This window comes from Olea europaea, chromosome 13 (genome assembly GCF_002742605.1).
Source record: "Olea europaea var. sylvestris chromosome 13, O_europaea_v1, whole genome shotgun sequence".
In the NCBI taxonomy this organism is placed as follows: domain Eukaryota; kingdom Viridiplantae; phylum Streptophyta; class Magnoliopsida; order Lamiales; family Oleaceae; genus Olea; species Olea europaea.
Genome location: NC_036249.1, coordinates 9,186,407 through 9,211,770, shown reverse-complemented (window position 1 = coordinate 9,211,770; position 25,364 = coordinate 9,186,407). Strand labels below are relative to the sequence as shown.

The 25,364-nt window shown below is 33.3% G+C and overlaps 2 protein-coding genes across 2 annotated transcripts in view; one reads left to right on the top strand and one right to left on the bottom strand.

Moving 5' to 3' along the window:
* Window positions 1-2,423, bottom strand: part of LOC111408423 (serine/threonine-protein kinase CTR1-like) — a 36,215-nt gene extending 33,792 nt beyond the window's left edge. The window contains exon 1 of the mRNA XM_023038184.1: window positions 2,384-2,423. Within this exon, the coding sequence (XP_022893952.1) occupies window positions 2,384-2,423 (40 nt within the window). The remainder of the gene's footprint in view (window positions 1-2,383) is intronic.
* Window positions 2,424-14,006: 11,583 nt separating this feature from the next.
* On the top strand, window positions 14,007-25,299 carry LOC111408422 (probable NOT transcription complex subunit VIP2). The gene is made up of 14 exons (XM_023038183.1): window positions 14,007-14,258; window positions 14,972-15,028; window positions 16,095-16,201; window positions 16,429-16,540; window positions 16,639-16,817; window positions 16,964-17,012; window positions 17,115-17,341; window positions 21,251-21,412; window positions 21,507-21,650; window positions 21,950-22,267; window positions 22,344-22,396; window positions 22,468-22,509; window positions 24,674-24,818; window positions 24,923-25,299. The coding sequence occupies exons 3-14, from the start codon at window positions 16,184-16,186 to the stop codon at window positions 24,977-24,979; spliced, it is 1,506 nt and encodes a 501-aa protein (XP_022893951.1). The 5' UTR covers window positions 14,007-14,258; window positions 14,972-15,028; window positions 16,095-16,183; the 3' UTR covers window positions 24,980-25,299.
* Window positions 25,300-25,364: the final 65 nt, after the last annotated feature.

Here is a 25,364-nt window from a genome sequence, read left to right as displayed (position 1 = left end):
CTTCAATACAAATTTTATAGCTGCAATTGAATCGCTTGTGTTGAATTTAATAACTTTATGTACTCATATGCATTCTTGAATCTGCATTACATGAATTTTGCTTCCCGCTCAATAGGAAAAACAAAAATAAAATGTTGCTGTAATTGTATGCTTGTCAATCTCTCAAGCAAAAATCGAGAAAATAAAGAATAAGTTAGATATGAACATAAGAAGAGAAAAGCTACAGTAATGCAATATGATTTATAGATTTGGAGTTTACAATAAATGTAATAATATTTAAAAGGTAAAACATTGCATTGGAAAGAATCATCTAAACATAAACGAAGAATAAATAACTCTGGGTTGGAATTTGTTGTAAAATGTGTATATTTGAACTACTTTCTTTTGATGAAGAAGTAATACCTAACAAATACACATTTAGGGTCCGTTTGATATGCCATATTTTTCATAAAAAATGAAAAATTCCCCACCATTTTCCAACTTTCTACCTGTTTGATAGGCAATTTTTTTCAGGCATTTGGTTTTCTTATTTTTCCTCACGTGACCCCTAATTCCACGAAAAGCAGGAATTCCAATTCTCATGGTTGAGTTGGTTTTAGTTTTCTAGGGAATTCAAAGTGAAAGAAACCCTTAAACATGCCAAACCCAAAACATTTCTCTTTCTTCTCACAACATTGCTGCGTCCCATTTCTCCTGCAGAACCGGCCCTTGAAATACCGACAACGTAGACCCAGAAAATCTCCCCATAATCCAGACCGATGGTGGACGCTCTTTAATTCTGATCCCGTCGCTCTCTCTCTCTGTTTTCCCCTCCGAAATTTCTAAATCGGTATGTATTGCATGAACTTAAACTTTGCAAGTAGGGTATGCCCCCTTTTTTTTTTCTTTGGGAGTTGAAGGGCTGGGTAAATGGTTTTTGTCTCTCTTCCTATTTCATTTTCTATGCTCCTATTTCATATGCTACCATATTTTATTCTTCAGTTGTAGGTTCTTGCGAACTATTGTGATTAGCTTCTAAATTAAGATTTGTAATTCACTTCTATGTTAGATTTTGGGTGTTTTAGTCTTGCTTTTTGGAATGGCAATGTATTGAAGAACCTGTTAACTTAATTGTAAACCAGCTATCAACCCTTTCACTCGGTAACTTTTTGGAATTTCATTTTCCTTTTTTTGGGTTTAGGATTTTGATTCTCATGTTTAAAATTTCCTTTTTTTTGTTGTTCACATGACACAACACAGACGTTTGCTTTATTACTAATGTAATATTACTTATGACCAATCTGGGAATCCATAACTGCAGAAAAGCAATATAATACTGGTGAACAAAAATGGAATTTGTTAAATGAGCGCTCATGATACTCAGTTAAAGCGAGAAGAATAGAAGTGGGTCTACTATTATTTGGAAGAGAGAGGACGGTAGCAAAAACATATTTCATATAAATAAGCTTGTGTTGCTATCCCCGTGTAAATTAGGATCTGTAATTCACTTCTATGTTGTTTGGAAGATAGAGGACAGTAGCAAAAACCTATTTGCATTAAAATACCCAATAGTCTTCCAAAGTATCATTTCTGGGTTGTTCCTAACATTGGGTTAATATACTTTCACTTTCCTCTTTTCTTTTCACTGCCTGTTGGTGTTACATAGGAGCTATTTTTATTCTCTCATTTTAGTCAGGTTCTTAGTATCATTTAGTAGTTGCCCTTTTCAGTTTGGAAGATGAAACAGGTTGATGTTAAAATTGCTTTTTTATATGGTGAATTGAAAGAAAAAAATTTATGAAAGCATGGTATTTATAGATTGGTTTAAATTATATATGTAGTACACGTAGTTATGAAAGATAAATAATTTATTACTGTACAACACATTATCCAAGTACAATTTGTTTGATAAATAATAATAATAATAATCATAATAATAATAATAATGATGATGATGATGATGATGATGATGATGATGATGATGATGAAACCCTTTTTTTAAGTTCCAAATTGTTAAAACAATAAATCAGAATATGAGAGTATGTGAAAAGTGTGTAGAGATTTGTCAAAGTTCATGATGTCAACAGCTCATTAATTCTTTTCACTTCAAATTGTTTAATGGGTTTTAGAATGTTTGTTTTAATCAATTTTATCAATTATGTAGTGATCTTGTTAGTCAATTATGGAAATTCGAAGTTTGAGTATATTCTTCTTCATGATTAAATGATTATCATAATATATTTCGTTGTTTGAAACGAATTTCATGTGACAAAAATTAGTATATTAACACTTTAGATGTTCTTTGAAGTACCATACCTACCACGGGGAACCAACGTAGTCGCCGAAGACAACAATTAGGATTATTTTGGATGATGGTCGTGCAAGCAATTGTACTATATAATACCGTCAGGCGTCGTAGTCGCCAACTCCCTAGAGCCCCACATAGGAACTGAGATTTTGAACGAGAAATGACACTTACACGAATGTTTGGTATGGGTGATAGAATTTGTCATGATCTATTGAGGATGAAGATGGCTCCGTTTCAAAGCTTATGTTCTCGTTTACGAACATATGGCTTGGTTGACAATAGATTTATCAAAGTAGAGGAACAGGTAGCTATATTTCTCAACACCGTTGGACATGACCACCGTAATCGAACTGGAAGTTTTACGTTCTTTAGGTCTGGTCAAACAGTGAGTTACTATTTCCATAGAGTTTTACAGGCTTGACTTGGATTGTACAGAGATGTTGTTAACAATGCTACTATTCATAACTCACCACACCAAAAGGATAAGGTGAAGCCATGGTTCCAATATTTTCAGGTCGAGTGGTAACATTTAACTTCGTTCATTTTCCCTTTACTATCAGTATTCCGTTTATAATTGGACTTTTTGGTTTTCATATCAGGATTCTGTGGGGGCAATCGACGGTACTCACATTTCTGCAAATGTCCCCATAGAGGAACAATCAAGGTATCGCAATAGGAAGTAAATGATAACTCAGAATGTTTTGGTGGCTTGCACATTTGATATGAAGTTCATATATGTGCTTGTCGGTTGGGAGGGATCTGCCCACGATGATCAGTTATTAAGGAGCGCAACTTTATGACAAGGTCATAGGCTAACAATTCCTGCTGGTAAGATATACATCTTGTTTGATAATTTATCTTTCTCTTGTTTCAATAACGAACGACAACTTAACAACCATGTGTGGAATAGGTAAATATTATCTGGCCGATGCTGGATTTCCATTGGTTCTGGGATTTCTTGCACCCTACCATCGGACTAGTACCATCGTAGAGACATTGAGGGACATCGGCCTGAAAGTAAGAAAGAGCTGTTTAATTTTCGACATTCATGTCTGCGAAATGTTGTGGAGAGGATTATTGGTCTGCTTAAAAAAAGATTCGCATATCTGAGACATCAACCATACCACGACATTGATACACAAGCAAGGATTGTTCTTGCTTGTTGTGCTATTCACAACTTTTTAAGAATTTATGACGTAGAGGATCTTTGTGAGGAGGACTATTGCAGTAGTGATGATGAGGTTAACCCTGGACATGTTGATGCACCCGAAGATGACACACAAAATGCACCTATATCTTTCACAACAAGAAGCTGCATGGTGTTGTAATAGGGATACAATGGCTGAAGACATGTGGGCCGCTTACCATCCAAGTCTTGATGCGGAAATTGACTTCTATTGAATATACCATGTTGTATTTCATTATTCGTATTTCCCTGTAAGAGTTGGTGAATAACTTGCTAGTGTTCTTGTCTCATACTATGGTCTGTTTTACACTTGCTTTGTTGTAACATTATTTTCGATGCTTGTTCTATTGTGATGTTTTCTTATTTTCAAGGCTATGTACATTTGCTTCTATGATACAGTTTCAAATATCTTTGCCTGGTTAATATCATTGTTAGATTATTTTCACGACATACTATTATTCCTTCTAGTTATGCTAATACTGACCTTTTTTTGTTTTCAAGTTATTGCGTTGATGGCACAGAATTGACGAAGTTCTCTTGGCCCTTTTCAAGCTGCTAGACCGACCACTCCTTCAACAGGGAATGACATTGATTTTGGTATATTGTAAGTAGATCCTAATCCTAGGACTCGTCACATACGTTGGAGTGACGACATGGATGGTTAAATGATCACTTCACTTGTTGAACAAGTGCTGGATGGGCACAAATGAAGTGACAATTGCCTTACTTCGTTTCAAGTGTCTAAGGCAATTGAGAGGTTCTCAATGGATGCGGGGTCATGGTCTCAGATAAGAATGTCAGGGCAAGGTTGAAGACTCTTAAAAAAGAGTATGCCGAAGTTCGCCAGTTGCTAAATATGAGCGATTTTAGGTTGGATCCCGATACTGGACGCATTATAGCCGATGCCATTGCTTGGGACGATTTCATTAAGGTATGAATTACGATGCATTTTCGACATTGATACTAACAGAGGCGTGTGTGTGTGTGTATATGTGTGTATATATATATATATATATATATATTTATTTATTTATTTTTTCTGTTTTGTAACAGTTATAATTCACTCACAAGGTTATTTTGCAGGGGAAGCTAGAATTTGGAAAGTGGCGGACCCAATGTTGTCCAAGATACGATGAGATGGAGACTATCTTTGGCAATGATGCTACCACTGGAGATCGCGCAGTGTCTAGCTTCGACCATTTTTCCCCAATGAATGATATACAATATATTTTATAGCACGGTACCTTAATTGTATTCATGTATAAACTTCAGACAAGTTGCTAAATATTTTATGCAGCAACTGATGAATGTGTGAATGAGGTAGATATGGACAATGTGGAGATGGATCCTAGCCCATTTGTTTGTCGTAAGCGTACCGTTGAAGAGAGGACCAGCAAAGTCAAGCGTCGATGAACACAACCTGTGGATGAGAGTACTATCACCCTATCGAAGATTACTGATTCATCTACAAAAATAGCTCAAGCTATGGAAATGCAAACTGCGCTAGATACACTGAATCATGTCAACTGGCAGTTGATTCTAGAGAAGTTAAAAGCCATAAACCTAGACATGGACGACATCATGCAAGTCATGAAAGCTTTTCGATCTGACGATGCTTTGCTAAGGTATTTATGAATATGACAAGTACTAAATACATGCATGCTTTGGTGTTTGACAAGCTTGGTCGTGATCCGCTTTCACTACTTTAGACTGTACTTGACTTATGGCGTTATTATTTGGAAAACTTAATCCACATAAGTAGTACTTTGACTGATTTTTTGTAATGCACATATGTAACAACTAGTGTGCAATGTTTTGTATGCATTGATGTGGATGTGTTTGGTCAATTAGTGTGCAGTCATTTTTTGATATGTTATGACAAGTTCGCCAATTGCTAAATATCTTCTTGTCGTTTATTGGGTTGATATTTGAGGTATCTTCTTTATTTTGTAATGTCATTAGTACATTTCAATATCTAGAGAGTACGAATATCGTGTTGATTTTGGGGTGACACTCAAATTCGACATAAATATACAAAATGTTTCGAAGTGGCACTGCGTGCGTGGTCCATTCATCACATGAGAAATATCGAACGACATTTGAATATTGTACCTAACGAACACATTCAACGAGTAGACATCAAGTAATGCAATTGAAGTATGTTACCGCTTCAAATTGTGCATGTGGTCTAATTTACTCAATTGGGATCTTTATAATTATTTACAAATTAACTTTTTCACTACAATTTGGTAAAAACTTTTTGCTTCATTTTGATGCACATTTTCAATACAACATCACGTGAATATATTCCTGTATCCATCCAAATCATTTGCAAAGACTTCTGTGTGTGTCACGGAGACAGTTTCTCCGTGTGGAGCAGTGTGTCACGTTGTGTCACGGAGAAACGCTCTTCGTGACACACTGTCACGGAGACACTTACATACGTTTTTTTCCATTTTTTCTTTTTTTCTGTTTTATTGTTGTTTCAGGATGTGGTTTTGTAAACAAAGATAACAATATAATCTACGATCAATTGTACACTTTTTTAAGTTCATCTTCTATACTGGGTTTTCATAAACAAAATAATATATTCATTTGAAAATATTCATTATTGTGTAATTTACGCAGATGTCTCTGGAATACGTTCTCTCTCCATTTCAACTCTTGTTATTTATTACCGTTGTTAAGTTCTCGTTTATGGCATGTTACACTAACATACAAGTATTTCTTGTACAGGCTAAATTGCATAATGTTTGTACTCAAAGAAGACATTTTTATGAAATAAAACTTTTAATTTGTTTATAACACACAAACATATATTTAAAAAAAAAGTGACATAGCTTCAGGTCCCTAATTCCCTGGATGGAAAAATGTGCATAATGACCTTGTGTGGTTTAGAAGAAAAATATTGTTTTTAGTAGATTTTGGTAAAAAAATTTGATGAAATATGTAGTTTAAAAATTGTAAAATTAATGAAATATATAGGTCAAATTAATTTTAATAAAATTTTATCAATTTTTGTAGTTCAATCAAATAGGAACTCCTTACAAAATGGCAATCAAACACCAATAGTTAGAAAATAAATACACTTTCCATGGAAAATGAAGCCAATCAAACACCAAAAGATGGAAAATTTCAACATTTTTCAGGTGGAAAATTTTACCAATCAAACACATTTAATAACCAATTCCCAGGAAAACGAATTCTAGACAATTCAATTCCCTGGAATTCGTTTTCTTTCCACCCAAATTCCATCTTTACAATCAAATGGAACCTTAGTAGTTAATTCCAATATATAAACCTAAACTTGAAAAAACCAAGCAAAAGTATAACTAACCTTTGTCACATTCTTCTCTGTTAGTTTCTTGAGCAATACTTCTTCTGAATACAGAATGATCTACAATGTAAATAAAGCAAAAAGGTAAATATAAGAAAATTTTAAACTAAAAAAATATATAATTAAACCAAAAACAGAATTTATAGAACTGCCTATTCTTTGTGCTTTTCTATCATGAGAGGTCCTCATTTTCAATCGCTCGTGCTTGGGATTCTCGTGAATTTGTTTCTTTTGCCACAGAATCCATTAGACAAAGAACTAAACACAAATAACAATTTTAAACATTGGAATTAGAATTAAATGATGACATTAAAAAGAGGATAAAGAAAGTTAAGGGAGAAAAAAAGAAATATTGCCAACACCGATTATTAAAAAAAAAATAGAGCCTAAATTCACAGAAAAAATAAAAGAAAGTAATGATAATGTAAGAATAGTTATTTACACTAAATTAAAAAATTTAGAAATGCATGCCGAATTAATGATTAATATAAAAAATTGGTAAAGCTTAAATGCTGCACCCAAGTAAAATTGTCGACATACACATTCATACACTTGCATATTCACACTTTCAAAGCATTAGAATCCAAAAATTTAGCAACCAATTATATAATATAAACCAAAAAAGGAGAAAAAACAACACCCACCTTGTATATTCAAAGTACGTTAAAAGGAAAACGAAAAATATTGAAATATAAAGCACATTAAAAGGAAAATGAAAAAGATAAAAAAATACGTACATGAGATGGAAAATGATTTTCTAGCAAAATTATAGTAATGGTAGGCAGGGATGAAATAAAAAAAAGAAGAAGAAGAAGAAGAAGAATAAAGAAGATGTTTAGGTTGTGGGAAATGGAGTAGTTGGCTGGTTGAGTGCAACGATGAAGAAAGAGGAGTAACGCTCTTGTAGAGTGCAAGAATGGAGAAACGGCGGAATGGTCTGAGTATTGGTTGAGAAAAAACGAAATAAAATAAACAAATTGGTGAATGGCTCAGTTTTCCAACATGTGTCCTGGAGTGTTTCACTCTTTTATATATGTAGGAGTAGGATGTGTATATTTGAACTACTTTCTTTGAGTCCGAAAGCAACACCTAGCAAATACAGAATTTGCAATTGATTACAATCTACAAACTTCACCTCAAGAAACACTGAAAGAATAAAGTGAAAGTATAACTAACCTCTTTCGGTTTCTTCAGGAACATTTCCAAATCTCTTAGATGGACAAACAATATTATCTATAAAACAAATAAAGCAAATATAAAAAAAATTCTAATAGAAGAAATACAACCAAACCAAAGATGGAATTCATATAAATACCTATCTTTTTTGCTTGTGTATTATGAGAAGTGACTGCTCTTGTTGATAGAGAATTCTGCTGATGTTTTTGTCGCAATTGCCATGTTTGTGCATAAAGTTCTCGTATAGTTCTTGTCGACGTGAATTTTTAGCTTGTTTTGTAGCAGAATCCATCACACAAACAACTGAACAAAACAAAAACTTTCTTAAAATAACTTATGTGAATCAGGAGTTTCTCATTCATAATGTCATGCTTTGGACTATAATGAACAATTGAAGAAAGACATCGGTAAGTAAACTAACCACTATTAACATACACATGAGAGAGAGAGTTACCTACAATAGCAGATTGCAAATCCAACAATAATTCACAAAAACAATAGCCAAACATACACAAAAGGGAAAAGAAAAAGAAGGAAATAACCTAAATTCAACCTAATTTATCTGCCTGAAATCCAGATGAGAATGAGAAAAAAGGGTTTTAAATCTCTCTAAGTAATCAACGCCAAACATAAATTAAACTAAAGAATTCTAATTCAAGATCTTACAAACAAAATGAATTTTTATATTTTTAGAAAATTTCTTATATGCAAAAAAGGAACTGTGAGCTACCCAAAAATCAAGGGGAAAAAATAGCAAGAAAGAGGTAGAGAAACTATACGGTGATGGAAAAAAAATCTCCCTACACAGCTCCGGACGCACATGGAACTCTTGCTCCATGTGCGCTGTACTACACGGAGTTTTTGCTTTTTGTATTTTTTTCATTATTATTTTTTCTCCATTTTTTGGGCATTCTGTTAAAATAAATGTGTTTATTCTCTCACCAATGACGTACAAAATGAACTGAGCAAATGAAATATGAAATAAGCAAACAATCTATAAACAAAATGAACTTTAATCCTAGTGCATATTATCAAAATCAGTTTGAAGGTACACTCAGACAATTGATCAAATACTTTGACAACAATCAATTGGAGCTACAAACCAAACTACTTCAAATCACCATTAAAGACAAATCTTAACAATTGAGGAGAGGAATGGATTGTATGAGTTCGACATTACACCCATTTCGTAAAATTAATCAATCACATTACCTTGAAGCTGAAGTTGAAGCAGGCAAATGATGTCGCTAAAATTTCGATAAATCTCCAACTGTATGAAAATTAAAAACTTCACAAATTGCAATTGTCAAGGTAGAGAATAAGAAAAGAACTCGATGAATTAGGGGATGAACCAGGGAGAGAAACCATGCCTTCTTACACAATCAATAGCAGAGGAATGGGCTAGCCGAAAATGATGGAGAAGGTAGAAACATATGACTGACACGTGTCCCACCAATGCTCCACTCTTTTATATATGTAGGATATATAAAGCTTATTTTCGTATATGAATAGTTTATTTTGTAGTTTGCAAAAATATAGTTGTTTAGCCCGTTGTATAGCTTGATTTTTTTAACTATTACTAGTTGTGTATTATAATCATGGTCGAGTTTAAGGTATATTCCCTAAAAAAATTGCTTATAAATAGCAATAAGTTGATAGTTCTATTATAAAGTTCATTGTTCTAGTTTAGAGTAAAAAAGCTCTAGTACCTTTGTATGTCACATTACGGAGGTTAGATACAATAATTGTTCAAAATCAAGATTTATTTTTGACTACGTGGATTCACCAAATCAAAGCAACAATCCATTAGACTTCAATGCACCTCCTTTCATCCCCGGTTTGTCATCGTTCTTCCCGATCATCATTGAGTTTAATGATGAGCATGTTTTCGTGCAAAGTGGTTGGAGAAATGTTTCACCAATTATGTTTTCAAACTTAGATGAAATTTCAATCGAAGCATCTAATTCCACAAATAAAGTAGTCGATGATATTTTCTACTACATGGTACTGTATGAAAGGCGAAGCCGACAATAACTCTTTGATTCCAAACATTCTACCTCTCGAGGTCATTGTCATAAGTTCGGACAAGGAAGATGAAGGAAGTGGCAGCATAGAGTCATAGGTTGATAACTCATGAAGTGGGTGATATTGGCTTCAACTAGTGGTGACAATTTACCCCATCTCGCCCCGAATGGGGCAAAAAAACCTGCCCCGTGACGGGGCGTGGGGCGGGGAGGGGTGTAAATGGTTGCCCCGTCGGGAGGTGTGGGCGGGCGCCCCGTGAAATTTATTTTTTATTTATTATTATTTTGTTATAAATAAAGGTTAGGGTTCAAATTGTTTCAAATAGTCATAAAAATAAATATAAAAAGATATAACATGTTCAACTGAACAAATTTGAAAATCTATATATTGTAATAAATTAAAGTGTGTAAGGTTACAATTTTTGTGACAATATCAAAGGAAAAAACACAAAAAACCCTGTTTATCCTAATAATCAATATTTTGTATCAATAGCGACCATTATATTTAAGATTTGTAGTGTTTATTTTGGATATTAACTTTGTTAGGTTGAATGTTATCTGTATTTTATTGAACTCGAAATTATATATATGTAAATTAAACGGGGCAAGCCCACTGCCCCGCCTCGTTACCATCACTAGCTTCAACATGTCTGCATTATGTATCTTTTGTTTGTTATGAAAAAATCAGATTAATTTATAGTGTACATCTCTCTACGCTGTGATAAACCATTATTCCATAGTCATAATTTTGCCTACGTGACTACTTACCTAAAACAAACTGTAAAAAAAATCCAGAGTTTATGCATCGAGCCTGATAATTTGTAACGTGCTAGTTAATATACAACTATGGTTTCGAAATTTTCAACATTACGCAAATTTAAAATACAATGATAATAACATTAAATAGATAATAGAACATGAAAAATGACAGCCATCATTATCTTGTACAAAAATATAACTGAAAATATTAAACAACATTGAAATTTACGTGTTTGATGTTGGTACACTGTTTGAAAACCTTTCTTGGGGATGAATGGAGGATTTTCTACACGTATATCCCTCATTATTTACGAATCAATTGAAAGCTCAGTTTTGTGAAAACTTACACAAAGGGCAGAGTTCTCATGAATTGAAATGAATAAATTCAAGTCTTCATCTTAGTGTTTGATATTCGGGATTTTGAACTTCAATTCGATTTCAATGCATGGATCATAAATAGGAAACTTCTACATCAAATGTAAGGCAAGTCCTGCTACTGTAAAATTACTTCGAGGTAAGAGTGAAGAGGTTTTGTTCCCGCACCACTTTCACTTGTTATCTACATACACGAAACTCCCTCGTAATAAATCTTAGATTATTACTTATACTTGAAATATGAGATAGCAATGATAAGTATTTGACGCAATGATAATATCGAGTTTATCAGCATGCAATTGCCACCGACGTTAAATTATAACAAACAATATCAAACTGATGAATACGAAAATGTCAAGCTCGACATTTCATATGTCAAATTCGATAGAATGCAGTTGACAATTCAACTATCATGTTTTACAGATTGTTGTAAAAATACATTCTTCACACCGTTAATTGTGTTAATCAAAACTCAACTACCAAATTACAAGAGAAATCATTAAACGTGCTGTATTGGATAAGGAGTGATCCATAACATTTCATAGGGTACCTTCATTAAAAAAAAAATGCAAATCCAAACTTAATGAATGTATATTAATTTACGAAATTAAAAATCAAGATTAGCATATGTGTCAAACGTAACTGCAATTTGGCGTTTCAACCGTCAGTTAGACTTCTAGGACACTTTGCACGTGAATGTATTTAGGGGATAAAACTCTAGTGGGAATGGTGAAATTTGTTGTTGATGCTGAGTTGTCTCTAGCAATACTGACAACCAACATTTCGCCTCCTACGTAAAAGAATATCTTCAATCGAGATACGTCGCGGTAAGTAGAGACACTCGTCGATACGATACAACAACATATTTCTTTCGTACAAAAAATAATTAATTACCAATTTACAAAAATATGGAGGTGTTATATCTTTAACTTCGAATATATAGGAAGTGATTAATAAAAGATTATAAATGGTTGCAACTGTGCACTACATAGACCTATTTTGACGTATCCATAAAAATTATTGTTGTTAAAATTATTAAGTTCTTTCACAACGTTAATAATATTTATAACGCTATTATAAACATTATCAGAGAATCTCATTGTGAGAATAAAATACATTCTTTTACGTTTGACAATACTAATATTAATAAGTCAGTTGTCCATAAATTTTGTAGGGTTCTACAGCCTGATTCGGTAGTTATTTATTCAATATTCATTGTGCATATCATATTTTTAATTTAATTGTGTCGAATTGTTTGAAATATATTAAGAATGAAATTGAAAGAATTAGGGACGCACTAATATATATTAAAATTTCACCTAGTAGAAAACAAGCTTTTTGAAAAATTTTGTATCGAATTTGGGGTGATGAATACAAAAATATTTGTTAGCAATATAGGGCATAGATGGAACTCCACTTACTTATTATTAACATCATGCGAATGATTTGAACATTTAATAACTGAATTTTATAACAATAGGCATATTAGAAACCATGATAATACTATTTTGAATGAATAGATTGGCTTTTAACTTTAAAATTTTTTTGACAAGTTTTTATTACTCTACACATATTTTATTTGGAATGTACTATCCCATTAGTTGTATTATGCTTGAACGTTTTTATATGATTACAATGATTTTTCATAAATATAAAAATAACCCTGATTTTAGTGAGTTATATGTTCTATGGAATTAAAGTTTAAAAAATATTGGGAAGACTTGCCTATATTATTTTCTTTTGCGTGCATCATGGACCTAGATACAATTTATCAGGTACTAAATATGTAATTGATTAGATTTCAAAAGTTTTAACTTTTAATATTCGTATCATTTAGAAATTTAAAACAAACATAATTTGAAATGCATGAATTATATGTAGAATAAATGTGTGCAAATATTAGTTGAGTACCCTGTGCACATATTCCTTCTGTTGATATTGAAGAAGGCGACGTTGAAATATTAGCCCCTGTTTGATCCTCATTAAATTAAATTAAATTACATTCCATTTTTCTCTCTCCTATTTTCAACCACACAATCTTTCATAAAATAATATTACACGTAAATCGAAAATTTTTCCTTCTTTTTCAACCACTTATTTTTCTAAAAAATAATATTTCCCCCATTTTCATTTTCAGGTAATGGGCACCAAACATGGGCTAAATTTATTTGAAAGCACTATTACGTATCGATATAATTCAAATGCAATAGGTTCCTCTAGTAGTAGTATGTCTATCGCATGTAATCAGACATCAGACGCAAATCCAAATGCATTGCCTGTTAAATTAATTGATTACTTCAATCATAATATGTCTAATAACAAAACATTTGAAAAAAGTTTAGAATAAGTAATTGCATTCTGGTTAAAAGTACGAACGATGATGACAGTGATTTTTTGTGATTGCAAAAGACCTACTACTAACACCTCTATTTAGCATTGTAGTTTCGTAGTCAGATAAGAATGTTTTATCCGGAGTCAGGAGCCGATTGAAAGCAGATATTTTGTAAGCATTAATGTGCATGAATGACTGACAAGACGCTTATTTTCGACTGTAAGATAAATATGCGGAAATAGCATGTCATCGGGTAAGTGATATTTGATTTAATCATATTAATTAAAATTTTTATTTTATAATTTTGTTTTTAAAAAAATTGTACACTCCGTCTACTCGTAATTTAAGTAGCCGATCCGAAATCCGAATAAAATATGAGGATTTAATCTATTACAAAATTAATAAAATAATGTTGCGAGGTCCACCCTCAAGCAACGAGCCGAGCATAAATTAGCCACTGAGCAATAGGGCCGAGCTTGTATGTAAAAGTGACAAATTTTTGTGCATTTTCAAATTATGTGACAAAAAAATATCCATTCTAAAAGTAGCGGAGCCAATCCCACATTAGCTGAAAGTTCGGCAGCTCAAATGAGCATCGTAAAAATTGTGTAAATTAACGCACTGTAGAGGATCGGTAGCCTAGCACAGTCTGTTGAGTCTAATTTCCATCATATCAGTTTCAGAGGTTACTATCGCAACGCCACTCCGGACTCGGCGCCTCCTCTCTCTCTCGAAAATACTCGCAGATTTTTAATATATACTATTTATCGGTTTATTTGAAGGTAAATGCAATTGTATGTTTGGTATTTCTTTTTCTTTCTTTCTTTCTTTCTTTTTGAAAGGTTTATGTTTGGTATTTCTAGAGTTAATAGTTGATACGAATTGAAATTGATGTGCACAAGATTATTATTATTATTATTTTTGGTGTGGTTTAGGGGTTTATGAGTTTGATGTGAATATGCGTTGTTCAATATTTGTTTGATTGAGCGAAGCATTGAATATATATAAGGTTTTTGTTTATAGATTTCTGAGTTTTGAATATGGCAAGGACATTCGTGAGAATTGGCGTCTAATGAGTTTGAATTTACAATATCTTTCTTTTTCTTTTAACTGATATAATAAAATCGAGGAATTGATATAGGGGGAATAAATACTCCATTTCACTTGGATTTGATTCCCATAAATGATTTGTGAAGTGGCGACAAGTCGTGAAATAGAACCCTTTGGTCTTACATTGCAATCGATTTGCCTTAATATGAAAAAAAAAATGAGAACTTCAGTGTTAGTTTACTTACGTTAGATTTTGGAAGTAAAACCCCGGTGTTGCTTGACTTTGCCTCCCCATCAAATGCTGGCCCGGTAAAATCAAAGCCAAAATGCTATATTTTTCTTCTAAGACTTTGTGGCGGTTCTGATTTTATTAAGTTAACGCATGATAAAGGACCAAGATCTGACTATAAACTCACATATTGCATGCTTCTCTAATTTTGCATAGGATGGGAGGGGGATGGGTCAAGAATGCCAAGTTTGAATATTCTCAGGCTCATGTTGTGTAAGTTCTGTTATTACTGATGGTACTACATATTTTCTAAGGTTTGGAAAAAATTGAATGCAGACACGATGCAATAGAGTGGTTTTAACCTGCAAATCTAAGTATCTGTTGATTGTTATCTACTACTCCTCACACTTTTAGTGTTTCTTCCATCACATGGATAGAAATATGAAATTACTGCAGTTCATGTTCTGATAGTAAACAATTGGTAGCAAATTACATATAGAAATACTAGTAAGGAATGCTCGTGACACTGAAATATAAGCAGAAAACGTGTGTGATGGTGACACATTCAATTTGTGCTCTTAATTCTAGTTGAACTAAACAGCAAAATGGCTATCATCATCTGTGATTGCATTTTTGTAGTCACTCAAAATAAGTTTGACAGGTTATCTGAAATACCTGCAAACTAAAATAATATTTAGAATTCAGGAAGCCTTATCTTTGTGGTCATACTAGATAGGGATAGCTGCAACCAGATAAAGGAGGAGGTTGCTTACAGCAATTATAGAATTATTTTGAACTTTTTATACGAACACAAAAGAATAATTTTGACCTGAAAATTGAGTGCTTTAGATAGGGAAGAAAAGAGATGTGCTTTAACAATTTGAGGTATAAGAAAGATTTTCACTGTTCGTGTAAAAAGTTCAAAATAATTCTACAATAGCTGTAAGCAACCTCTTCCTTTATCTGGTTGCGGCTATTCCTATCTAGTATGACCACAAAGATAAGGCTTCCTGAATTCTAGGTATTATCCAGTCAAACTTATTTTGAGTGACTGCAAAAGTGCAATCACAGATCATGATATCCATTTTGCTGTTTAGTTCAACTAGAATTAAGAGCTCAAATGTCAGGGTAAAACCTAGGTTTATCATGCTTTAGCCCAAGTTCTTGCCATTTATTATTATAACTAACAATTTGACCCTCGCCCTAGTGTCATATTGAACTTCATAACCTGTTACTTCCTGAAAATTGCAATGGCTGGTCTGTCAAAATAATAATCTTGTTGTATTGTTTACTGTATAATACTCTCTCTCTCTCTCCCCCTCCCTCTCCCCTTTTCCAGGGCATCCCAAGAGTTGTAATCAAGATGAATAAAAGCTTGTTCTAGACGAAGAATTACTTTTTTCCTATTGTTTTGAAAAATCCTGCAAAATGTCAGGGGTACTCGGTGTAAGTTCTTTCTTATTTGTTCAATGTGTAGTTCATTTATTATTTAAATGCCTGGTTTCGTGCCTTGTTATTATCAAATGTTAAGATAATTTTAACATAGAAATCTTGAATTTGATTCTTATCTTTCGGTATATGTATTTACAGTTGATCAGATGGATAAAATTGATTGAATTTCTAAAGCGTTCATGTATTCCATTTTTGAATTTTTCTATATTATGTGGATGCAGTCAGCATTGAATGGATCAAATTCAAATCTTTCAGATACTATGGGAAGACCTTTTGCCACATCCTTTTCTGCTCAGACTGCTTCTTCTGGTGCTGTTTTGAATCAGTCTGGTGGTATGCAGCATAAAAATTTGCTCGAGTAATGAACATTTCTACTTACTGAAGATATATAAGGTGATTAATCAGTAAAATAATTTTTTCCTGATCCAAAGGAACCATCCAAGGGCCACACTATATTCATGGGAACTTCAATATATCAAACATGTCCGGGTCATTTGCATCAAGAAATTCTACAAATATAGGCGGTCTTCCCAATAGCATTCAACAAGCTGCAGGGAATGTATCTAATGGGCGATATGCAATGAATAGTATTCCCACTGCACTTTCTCAGGTATAACAATACAATTTGTTGTAGGGTGAGGACAATTCCTTCCAGTGTGCCGAGACAAATTCTTCTCACTTGCATGTGTAGTCTCTTCAGTCTTCACTCTTACAAATTGAAATTTTTGCATAAAATATGTTGACCTTATGATGCAGTTATCTCTTGGAAGTTCAAATGGACATGGTGGTGTTAACAACATTGGAGGTAAAAGTCTTTGCAATAGTGTACATGTAATTTGCATAAAGATCCATTGCTCTACTCATCTGGGTTTTTCTCACGTGTAACTGCTGCAAGCATTTGATTCAGGACCAGGTGTGTTGCAAAATATGGGAAATAATGGACGAATTACGAACTCTGTGGGCAGTCTTAATGGTGGGGGTAATACTACAAGGGGTTTAAGCTCTGCTGGTTTGGCAAACATCCCTGGTCTTGCTTCTCGCTTAAATTTATCTGGTAACATAATTTCTAGATATGGTTTTCACATTGGTAGACTTGAGTTGCTAGCAGCATGTCTAACTGTGGTGCCTGTGATGGCAATAAATTAAAAATAGAAAATTTTCAAGTCCCAATGTAGTGGCATCTTGACAGTAAAAATTTTCTTATCGACATCAATTTCCCATAGAAGATTGCAAAACCCTGAGTTCTTGTGCATGCTTGGTTGCATGTGCTAGCTTTTGTTACTCCATATGCTCTTAATTCCCGTAATTGTTTATGTAGACTTTATGTATGTATGTATGTATGTATGTATCTTTTTGCTTCTTTCTCATGTGTATAGTTGGGGAGATCAAAACTTATTCATTTCCAATTTTGAATTCTAATATGGAAAACCAGGTAGTTTGAATTCTTTTTTTTTTCCCTTTCTCACGATTGACATCTATCCTAATTTCAATAAAGCATAGCAATGTTCATGTTGTTATTTGATTGTAGAAGGATTTAGTATGACCCTGGGAGCTTACTCGATCACTTTTGCTAGACAAACTTTTCTAAGAACCTGGCATATAATTGTGGATCCAAAATTAAGCAAATGATATAGCAGTTGTGATATTGGGTTGTTAAGAAATTACAAGTAGTGCTGCCTTCATCTCAGTTTGAAGATCTACATTTCCTTTTTTTTTCCCTTTCTCACGATTGACATCTATCCTAATTTCAATAAAGCATAGCAATGTTCATGTTGTTATTTGATTGTAGAAGGATTTAGTATGACCCTGGGAGCTTACTCGATCACTTTTGCTAGACAAACTTTTCTAAGAACCTGGCATATAATTGTGGATCCAAAATTAAGCAAATGATATAGCAGTTGTGATATTGGGTTGTTAAGAAATTACAAGTAGTGCTGCCTTCATCTCAGTTTGAAGATCTACATTTCCTTGTAGGACGTACAATATAAATATCCGTTCTACAGGAATATACTTTTATCTAATTATTATTTTCAAAGTATTTCCCAGTTTTATACATAAAATAATCAAAAGCCCGCAGCATTTTGGCACATCCTAGGATAAAATGGGAAATATACAGAAGACACTTCTACGACTAAGATTTAAGTTTTGTTAATTCACACGAATCACACCTTTCATATTTTTTTGGGGGAGGAGGTGGTGGTTATGCATCTTTAGATATATCCCAAATTAAATAACACAGTTTTACTTGGCTCATGTTTGTAAGAAGGTGTTGATGACAGGTAGGTTTTGTTTACTTCCAATTTGTCCTTTCATAACGTGGGTCACGCAAATCTAATATAGGTTAGTGTGATTTTTGAATAATTGAAAAGTCCACTCTACTAGAATATACTCATATCTAATTATTATTTTCAAACTATTTTACTAGTTATGCATAAAACAATCAAAGTTAGACATATCTTCCACATTGAACATCCTGGGATACTCCTAAAGGACACTTTGACTTAGGACAATTCTATTACAAATAGGACAAGGAATATTTATTGTTTTAGGATTTTATTTCTTGTTTGGATTAACACTTCTAATTCTTTTAGGGTTTCATTACCTGTCTTTCTTAAGCTATTATGATTAATATATTATTTTGCCTATATATATACAAAGCTTTTGTAATCTTTCAATGACCAATTTATTACAATGAAATTATTCTCTACAAATTTTCAACATGGTTCAACTTTATTCTTGTTTCAAGAGTTTTAGTTCTACTTCATCGTGAAAATTGATATTAGTGCAAGGTTTTGTCATTGGCTGATTGGTGATAGTGGCATGCATCCTGGTGACGATGAGAAGAGGATTGCACTTTTGGTCTAGAATCTAGAGCGAAGGGATGGATATGTTCGAAGATGTTTTATTAAAATTTGTAGATTTTGATTGCCATGAATGTTTGTCCTTTCTATGATGCACATGGACAATTGTGTGTGACACGCCATTTTTCTAAAAAGTGCTAATACGACACGTTGAATTAATTCCTTAAAATTCTTCATTTATAGTATAATTTTAGTTTTATACTTATCATTACTTATTCTTGTTTAAATCTTTTAAATAATAGTATCTATTTGTTATTAGAACAACTTTGAGTTAAATTTTTGTATTACTATTGCTAAAGAAAATGACTATGATAAAGTGTTTGGGTAGTGTTGGTCCAATACGAAGTGACGCGTGTCGGACACGAGCACATCATCCTAGTTGAAGTGTTCGTGCAACACGAGTCATTTTAACAAGTACAAATGTGGCAGTAGTTGGCTAGAAATTTTCCTCGAGTCTAAGATAGGTTTGAATCCTCACTATATGATGCAAAAATTTTGGAGATTTTTCATCTTCTTCAATCAAACTTGTGGACAAGTTCTAAGTGGAGGAGATTGATGTAGGAAAATTTCATTACAAATAAGACAAATAATTATTTCTTGTTTTAATAGGATTTTATTTCTTGTATAGAATATGACTTTTTATTCGGTTAGGTTTTTTATTACTTATTCTCTTAAGTTTTAATAACTTAACTTCCTTGAGCTATTAGCATTAAGATGCTATTTTGTTTATCTAAGCAAAAGCTTTGTAAATTTTCAATGACCAAATCGTTAAAATAAAATTGTTCTCTACAAATTTTTAAGCAAATTCAACTTTATTCTTGTTTCAAGAATTTCAGTTTCACTTTCATGCCAAAATTGGTATTAGAACAAAGTTTTGCTATTGGCCGATTGATGATAGTGGCATGTATCCTTGCAATGACGATAAGAGGATTGCACCTCAGTCAAGAGTTTGGAGTGAAGGAATGTTTGAAGATGTTGCTCAGAAAAATATGTATATTTTGATTGTTATGAACATTGATCATCTAATACTACATATGTTGGACAAATCGATACATGATTTTTCTAAAAGTATGGATACGACACGTTGATTAATATTTTTCATTTATATAATAGAATTTTATTGGTATACTTATTATTAATTTTTTGGTTGAAATTTTATAAATAATAGTATTTATTTAGAATAACTTTGAGTTAAAATAATATATTACGATGTGACGTGTGTTGGATAGGACGCGCCAACCTAGTTGAAGTGTTAGTGCAACACGGTCATTTCAACGAGTCCGATACACAACAATAGTTAGCTAGAAATTATTCTTGAGTACAAGCTATGTTCGAATCTAACCCTTACAACATGATGCAAAAATTTTGAAATTTTTTCCTCTGATTATTAATTTTCTCTTCTTCAATCAAACTTGAGAATAAGTTTTAAGCTATTTGGATTAAGAGATTATTTTGTCTATATAAATAAATGTTTCATCAGTTTTTCAATAACCAATTCATTACAATAAAATTATTTTCTACAAATTTTCAAGTTGGTTCAACTTTATTCTTGTTTCAAGAATTCAAAGTCCGCTTCTGCACCTAACTTCTATGAGTAAGAGTTCAATTTTGTTTAATTTATACCTTTCATATATATTTACTTTGGGAGGGGGAGGTGGCAGTGCTGCACCATTGGCATGAGATTCAAGCAGATATACCCCTAATTAAATGTTACAGTTTTACTTGGCTTAAGTATTTAAGTAGGATTTGATGACATGAAGGTTTTGTTTACTTCCCCAATTTTGTCCTTTGATGAGTGATACCAAGTAATGCGTAGGTCATGCAAATCTAATATAAGATGGTGTGATTTCGAATAATTGAAGAATGGTTTTATTTTCAAAATCTGATGTTAATTTGGGTATTTACTAATGTATAAATAAAATAGAGCTGTGGAAAGCCAACTTCAGCAAGCAGCAAATGGATGGTGTGAAAATCTGATTTTCCAGAATAATTTGATTCCTATCAATGACTGGTGGATTACTTAGCATCACGACCTGCCTTATTGCTGCTGTGTTGTCTTACCATAACTAAAGTGATACACATTGATGCTATTTTACTTTTTTCCCCTTACATTTCGTCCTTGACGCCCATACTCATTCTACTATATACTCATATTATTTTTTTAGTTTACTGCATGTCCTAGAATTATAATTACCGTCTTAATGGAACAGGCAATGCTGAATTTCCTGTAAATGCACGCCAAAAGGAACAGCTTCATGCCAGTACTGAATTTCCTGTAAATGCGCGCCAAAAGGAACAGCTCCATGATAGTATGGCATCTTTAATGCAACCTCAGCAATTAACTGTAAGAATATTTGAAGATCCTCACTAGAATATTCATGAAAGTCCGTCTGTGTGCTTAGTGCTATCTCATATTATTACATGCTTTAATATCCTAGATGGGAAGGTCTTCTGGATTCAACTTTAGTGGTACGTATTCATCTCATCATCCTCAGCAACAACATCATGCTTCGTCAATAAATGGCAGTGGGGCTTCCTTACTAACTGCAGGCAATCAAGATTTTCATTTTCATGGGCCTGAGGTACGGTCACTTGTTGCTAGGATGCTTGCTTTCACTATTCAATAGGTCTCATAGGCTAGTACTGCAGCCAGCGTGTTATTTTCTATCCGACATTGTAATTTGTTAAACCAACTTTTACAACCTTTCCTCTTTTTGGATTCCAATGTCTGACTTCTAATGATTATGAAGATTAACGATTCCAAAGATTTCATAGATATAAGTATTATTTTACTTCAGTGCCCAAAGCAGTGGGGTATCATCCTCTGGTTTGGACATATGAATGTCTAAATCTCCTATGCGATATTTTGATCCTTATGCAGCAGTATCAACAATTCCAACAATCTCAGTCTCGCTTCATCAGTCCATTTAGAGACAAAGATCTGAAATCCATGCAGGCATTGCAAAGTGTGCCTGATCGATTTGGGATGCTTGGTTTGTTAAGTGTCATAAAAATGACCAATCCAGGCTTGAGTTCACTTGCTCTGGGTATTGATCTGACCTCACTCGGTTTAAATTTGAACTCATCAGAGACTATTCACAAAAAATTTGCCTCTCCTTGGTCTGACGAACCTGCCAGAGGAGAGCCTGAGTACAGTGTCCCTGAATGTTATTATGCCAAACCACCTCCTCCAGTAAATGTAAGCTTTGCTGATCTTGTTATTGGTTAGGTTATGTAAGGATATCCATTAATCAATATATATTCTATGGATGCAGCAAAGCTACTTTGCAAGATTCAGCCAAGAAACATTATTTTATATCTTTTACAGGTAAATTTTGTTGTCACAACACATCTTCATTTTATGATATAAGTTATTTGACTCTTATTTCCTTATTGCAGCATGCCAAAAGATAGGGCACAACTCTTTGCAGCAAATGAACTGTAAGTCTGTTGTTCTTTCTTTACGGTTTCAGTTCTTGCCTCGATTCCTAGGTCATTTGGCATGTTCAAGGCAACAACATTAAGTTGATTAAGTACATTATCTGCTTCTGGATACATTCTTAATAATAAATGCTGCTTATTAATGGTAGTAGTAAAATGCTATTGAGAAAAATTCCTCTTAAAAGGTTTGTGCTGTAATATTAAGTTTAGTGTGAAGTTAACAAAATGCCCAATATAGTTCATGAATACTGAACTCGCTGAAGGAAGCCTTGGAATATTAAATATCACGTGTTTGCAATTACCAGGTATTGTTATCCTAAATTTTGATGGAGGTTTCCATGCATAGTTGCAGACGAAATTTCAGAAGTACCGTCGTGTGTTATTTTCAATTATAGTAATTATTATTATTTAGCCCTTTTATTTTTAGAATAATTGCAAGAATAATGAAAGGTGTTGAAGCACAAATATATGAGGTCAATTTCCTGTAGAAAACTTATGTATGAATTCCATTGTTTTGGTATTAGTTACTCAGACATTTAAAAGTTAACTTCTAATTTTTGCTAATCATCTCATCGCCTTCATGTTTCAAATTCAAAACAGAACCAACTACTAAAAAATTGTAAATTAACAAATCCCAAAAGCCAATAGATTCATCACTAAGTGTTTCATTCTAGCGTCCCATTATCTCCTGAACGACCGCTAAGCATTCCTGAGGTTTCTTGATTTCTTGTCATTATTATTGCTAGCACCATCCTAAGCCCTCTCATCATAATTGTTGTTTGGAAATCTTGATGTTTTCAAAACTAATAGGTAATTACTCAATGCCCGAGGAAGTATTAAGATTCAAAAATATGGGTGAAATCTGTAGTAAGCTGATGTGACTTAAGCAGGAACCATTTCTAAATTAGAGTTTTGGAGCAAGCAAGCGATGAAATAGTTCAATACAAGGAGGTGAAACTGTAGATACGTAGTTAAAAACTTTTTTGAATGTATTAAATAATGCAATGAAAAAGCAAACAATTGTTATGCAATCCATTGTCATTCATAGAGAACGGAAAATTGGTGTGAGTGAATCATGGATGGTGTTGACTTCCCTTTTGTTCAAGGCAGAGGCTCAGATCAGTTTTATTCATTCGTTTAATATTGTGGGTGACGTACACTAGCGTGTGCCTCCATGAGCGCCCTATGCATACAACATCACTCCACTCTTGTTTGGCAGATGATTGTTTTTAAGCCATGTTACGTCATGATGTAGATATTGTCCAAGTAAATTTATACATAGAATTTCAATAACTGGGTCCATCATATGGAATAAACAAGCTCTAATTATTATTGCTAGTTGTTCGATGTGTGCCTTCAATTCATACCTCATTTGTTTAAACGTAAATGTTATTTTCGAATATACATGATGATCATGTGCTAAAAATTATTTCGAATATACATGATGATCATGTGCTAAAAATTATACTGCCATAGAGTAGATTTGTAACTGTCTGAAATTATGGTTCAAAATGTGCCTTCATACCTTTTATTTTATGTTTTTGGTGTATGGTCATGTATTTTTTGGGGAGCTAGCTGAAATGCATCTCAGGTACATCTCAGGAGAGTTTATTTAAGTGAACGAATGTTATTTGCAGTGCTGCACTACCATGTATAATGGGTACTAGGTATATACCTGTGAAGAAAGACTCGTAAGACATCTGACGACGTGCTCTTCTATGGGTACATAATTTTGATGCTAAGATTCGTGGATTAACAAGAGAAATGTAGTTGGAAGTGAGAATGTTAAACCTAACAAGAAATGATCAATCCCAACTTGCATAGACTTGGATGGATGGATAAACTGATTTGTCAGAAGGTGGTGGCTTTGAGACTGAATTAGTCATTTTGCATTAGTATGGGAGGGGAGATTAATGGAAGCGGTGCTCCATATTGTTTTTATTTTCTTATTGAGTGGTCTTTTGACTTCTTATATATGTTTATACATGCGAAAAGCTTAGCATCATTAAGCCCATGTTTGATTTAGCTAAATTAAGCTTTTTAGTGGATTTTGATGAAAATTGATAAAAGTTGTGGATCATATAAAATGTGTGGTTAAAAATGAATTTGACGAAAAAATGAGTTTTAGAAAATGAGGCCTAGTATATTTTTGGTACTATTGCAGGTATACTAGAGGATGGTTCTACCACAAAGATCTCCGGTTATGGTTCACTAGAGTGAAAGATATGGAGCCTCTTGTGGAGACAAACACTTACGAGAGAGGTTGCTATTACTTTTTCGATCCCAACACATGGCAGATGACAAGAAAGGTTTGCAATATATGCCCTGCAATATTTTTGCAGAAACTTGTTAAAGTGCTTTTTTTGAAATCGTAATTGTTGTGTAAACTACTTATTGCTACACTTGTATGCAGGATAACTTCGTTTTGATATATGAAATGGTTGAGAAAAGGCCCACACTACCCCAGTAGGATCCAGAAATCTTCTATTTTATTTTCCATTTTCTCGACCTCGGATTTGTTCTTATTCAGAAGTCTTGTAAGCCTTCTATTTATTTTATTTTATTTTTTTTAACTTATCGAGCCAACGTGACGGATTTAAAGTTTCTTCCTACGTTTTTCTGGGATGCGGTCTGGGGCAGGAGGTTGAAGCTTTGGATAATGCGATTAGTTAACTCAAAATTTATTATTTATTCGTTTTGATAGAAGTTACAGATTGTCACATAATTTGTGTAGGTGTTTTTGTCTTAATTTTTTTCTGCAGCTCATTTATTTGAAGGATTTTTCTTTTATGATGTGTTTGATTGTAAAATTTTTCCATGGAAATCAATTTCCCTCCCCCGCCGCCACGCCCTCC

Bases quoted from the DNA above. Each gene is read 5' to 3' on its own strand.
- LOC111408422 (XM_023038183.1), top strand. The intron at 17,013-17,114 runs GTAAAAGTCTTT...CATTTGATTCAG, and splicing joins TGGTGTTAACAACATTGGAG to GACCAGGTGTGTTGCAAAAT. The intron at 24,819-24,922 runs GTTTGCAATATA...ACTTGTATGCAG, and splicing joins CATGGCAGATGACAAGAAAG to GATAACTTCGTTTTGATATA.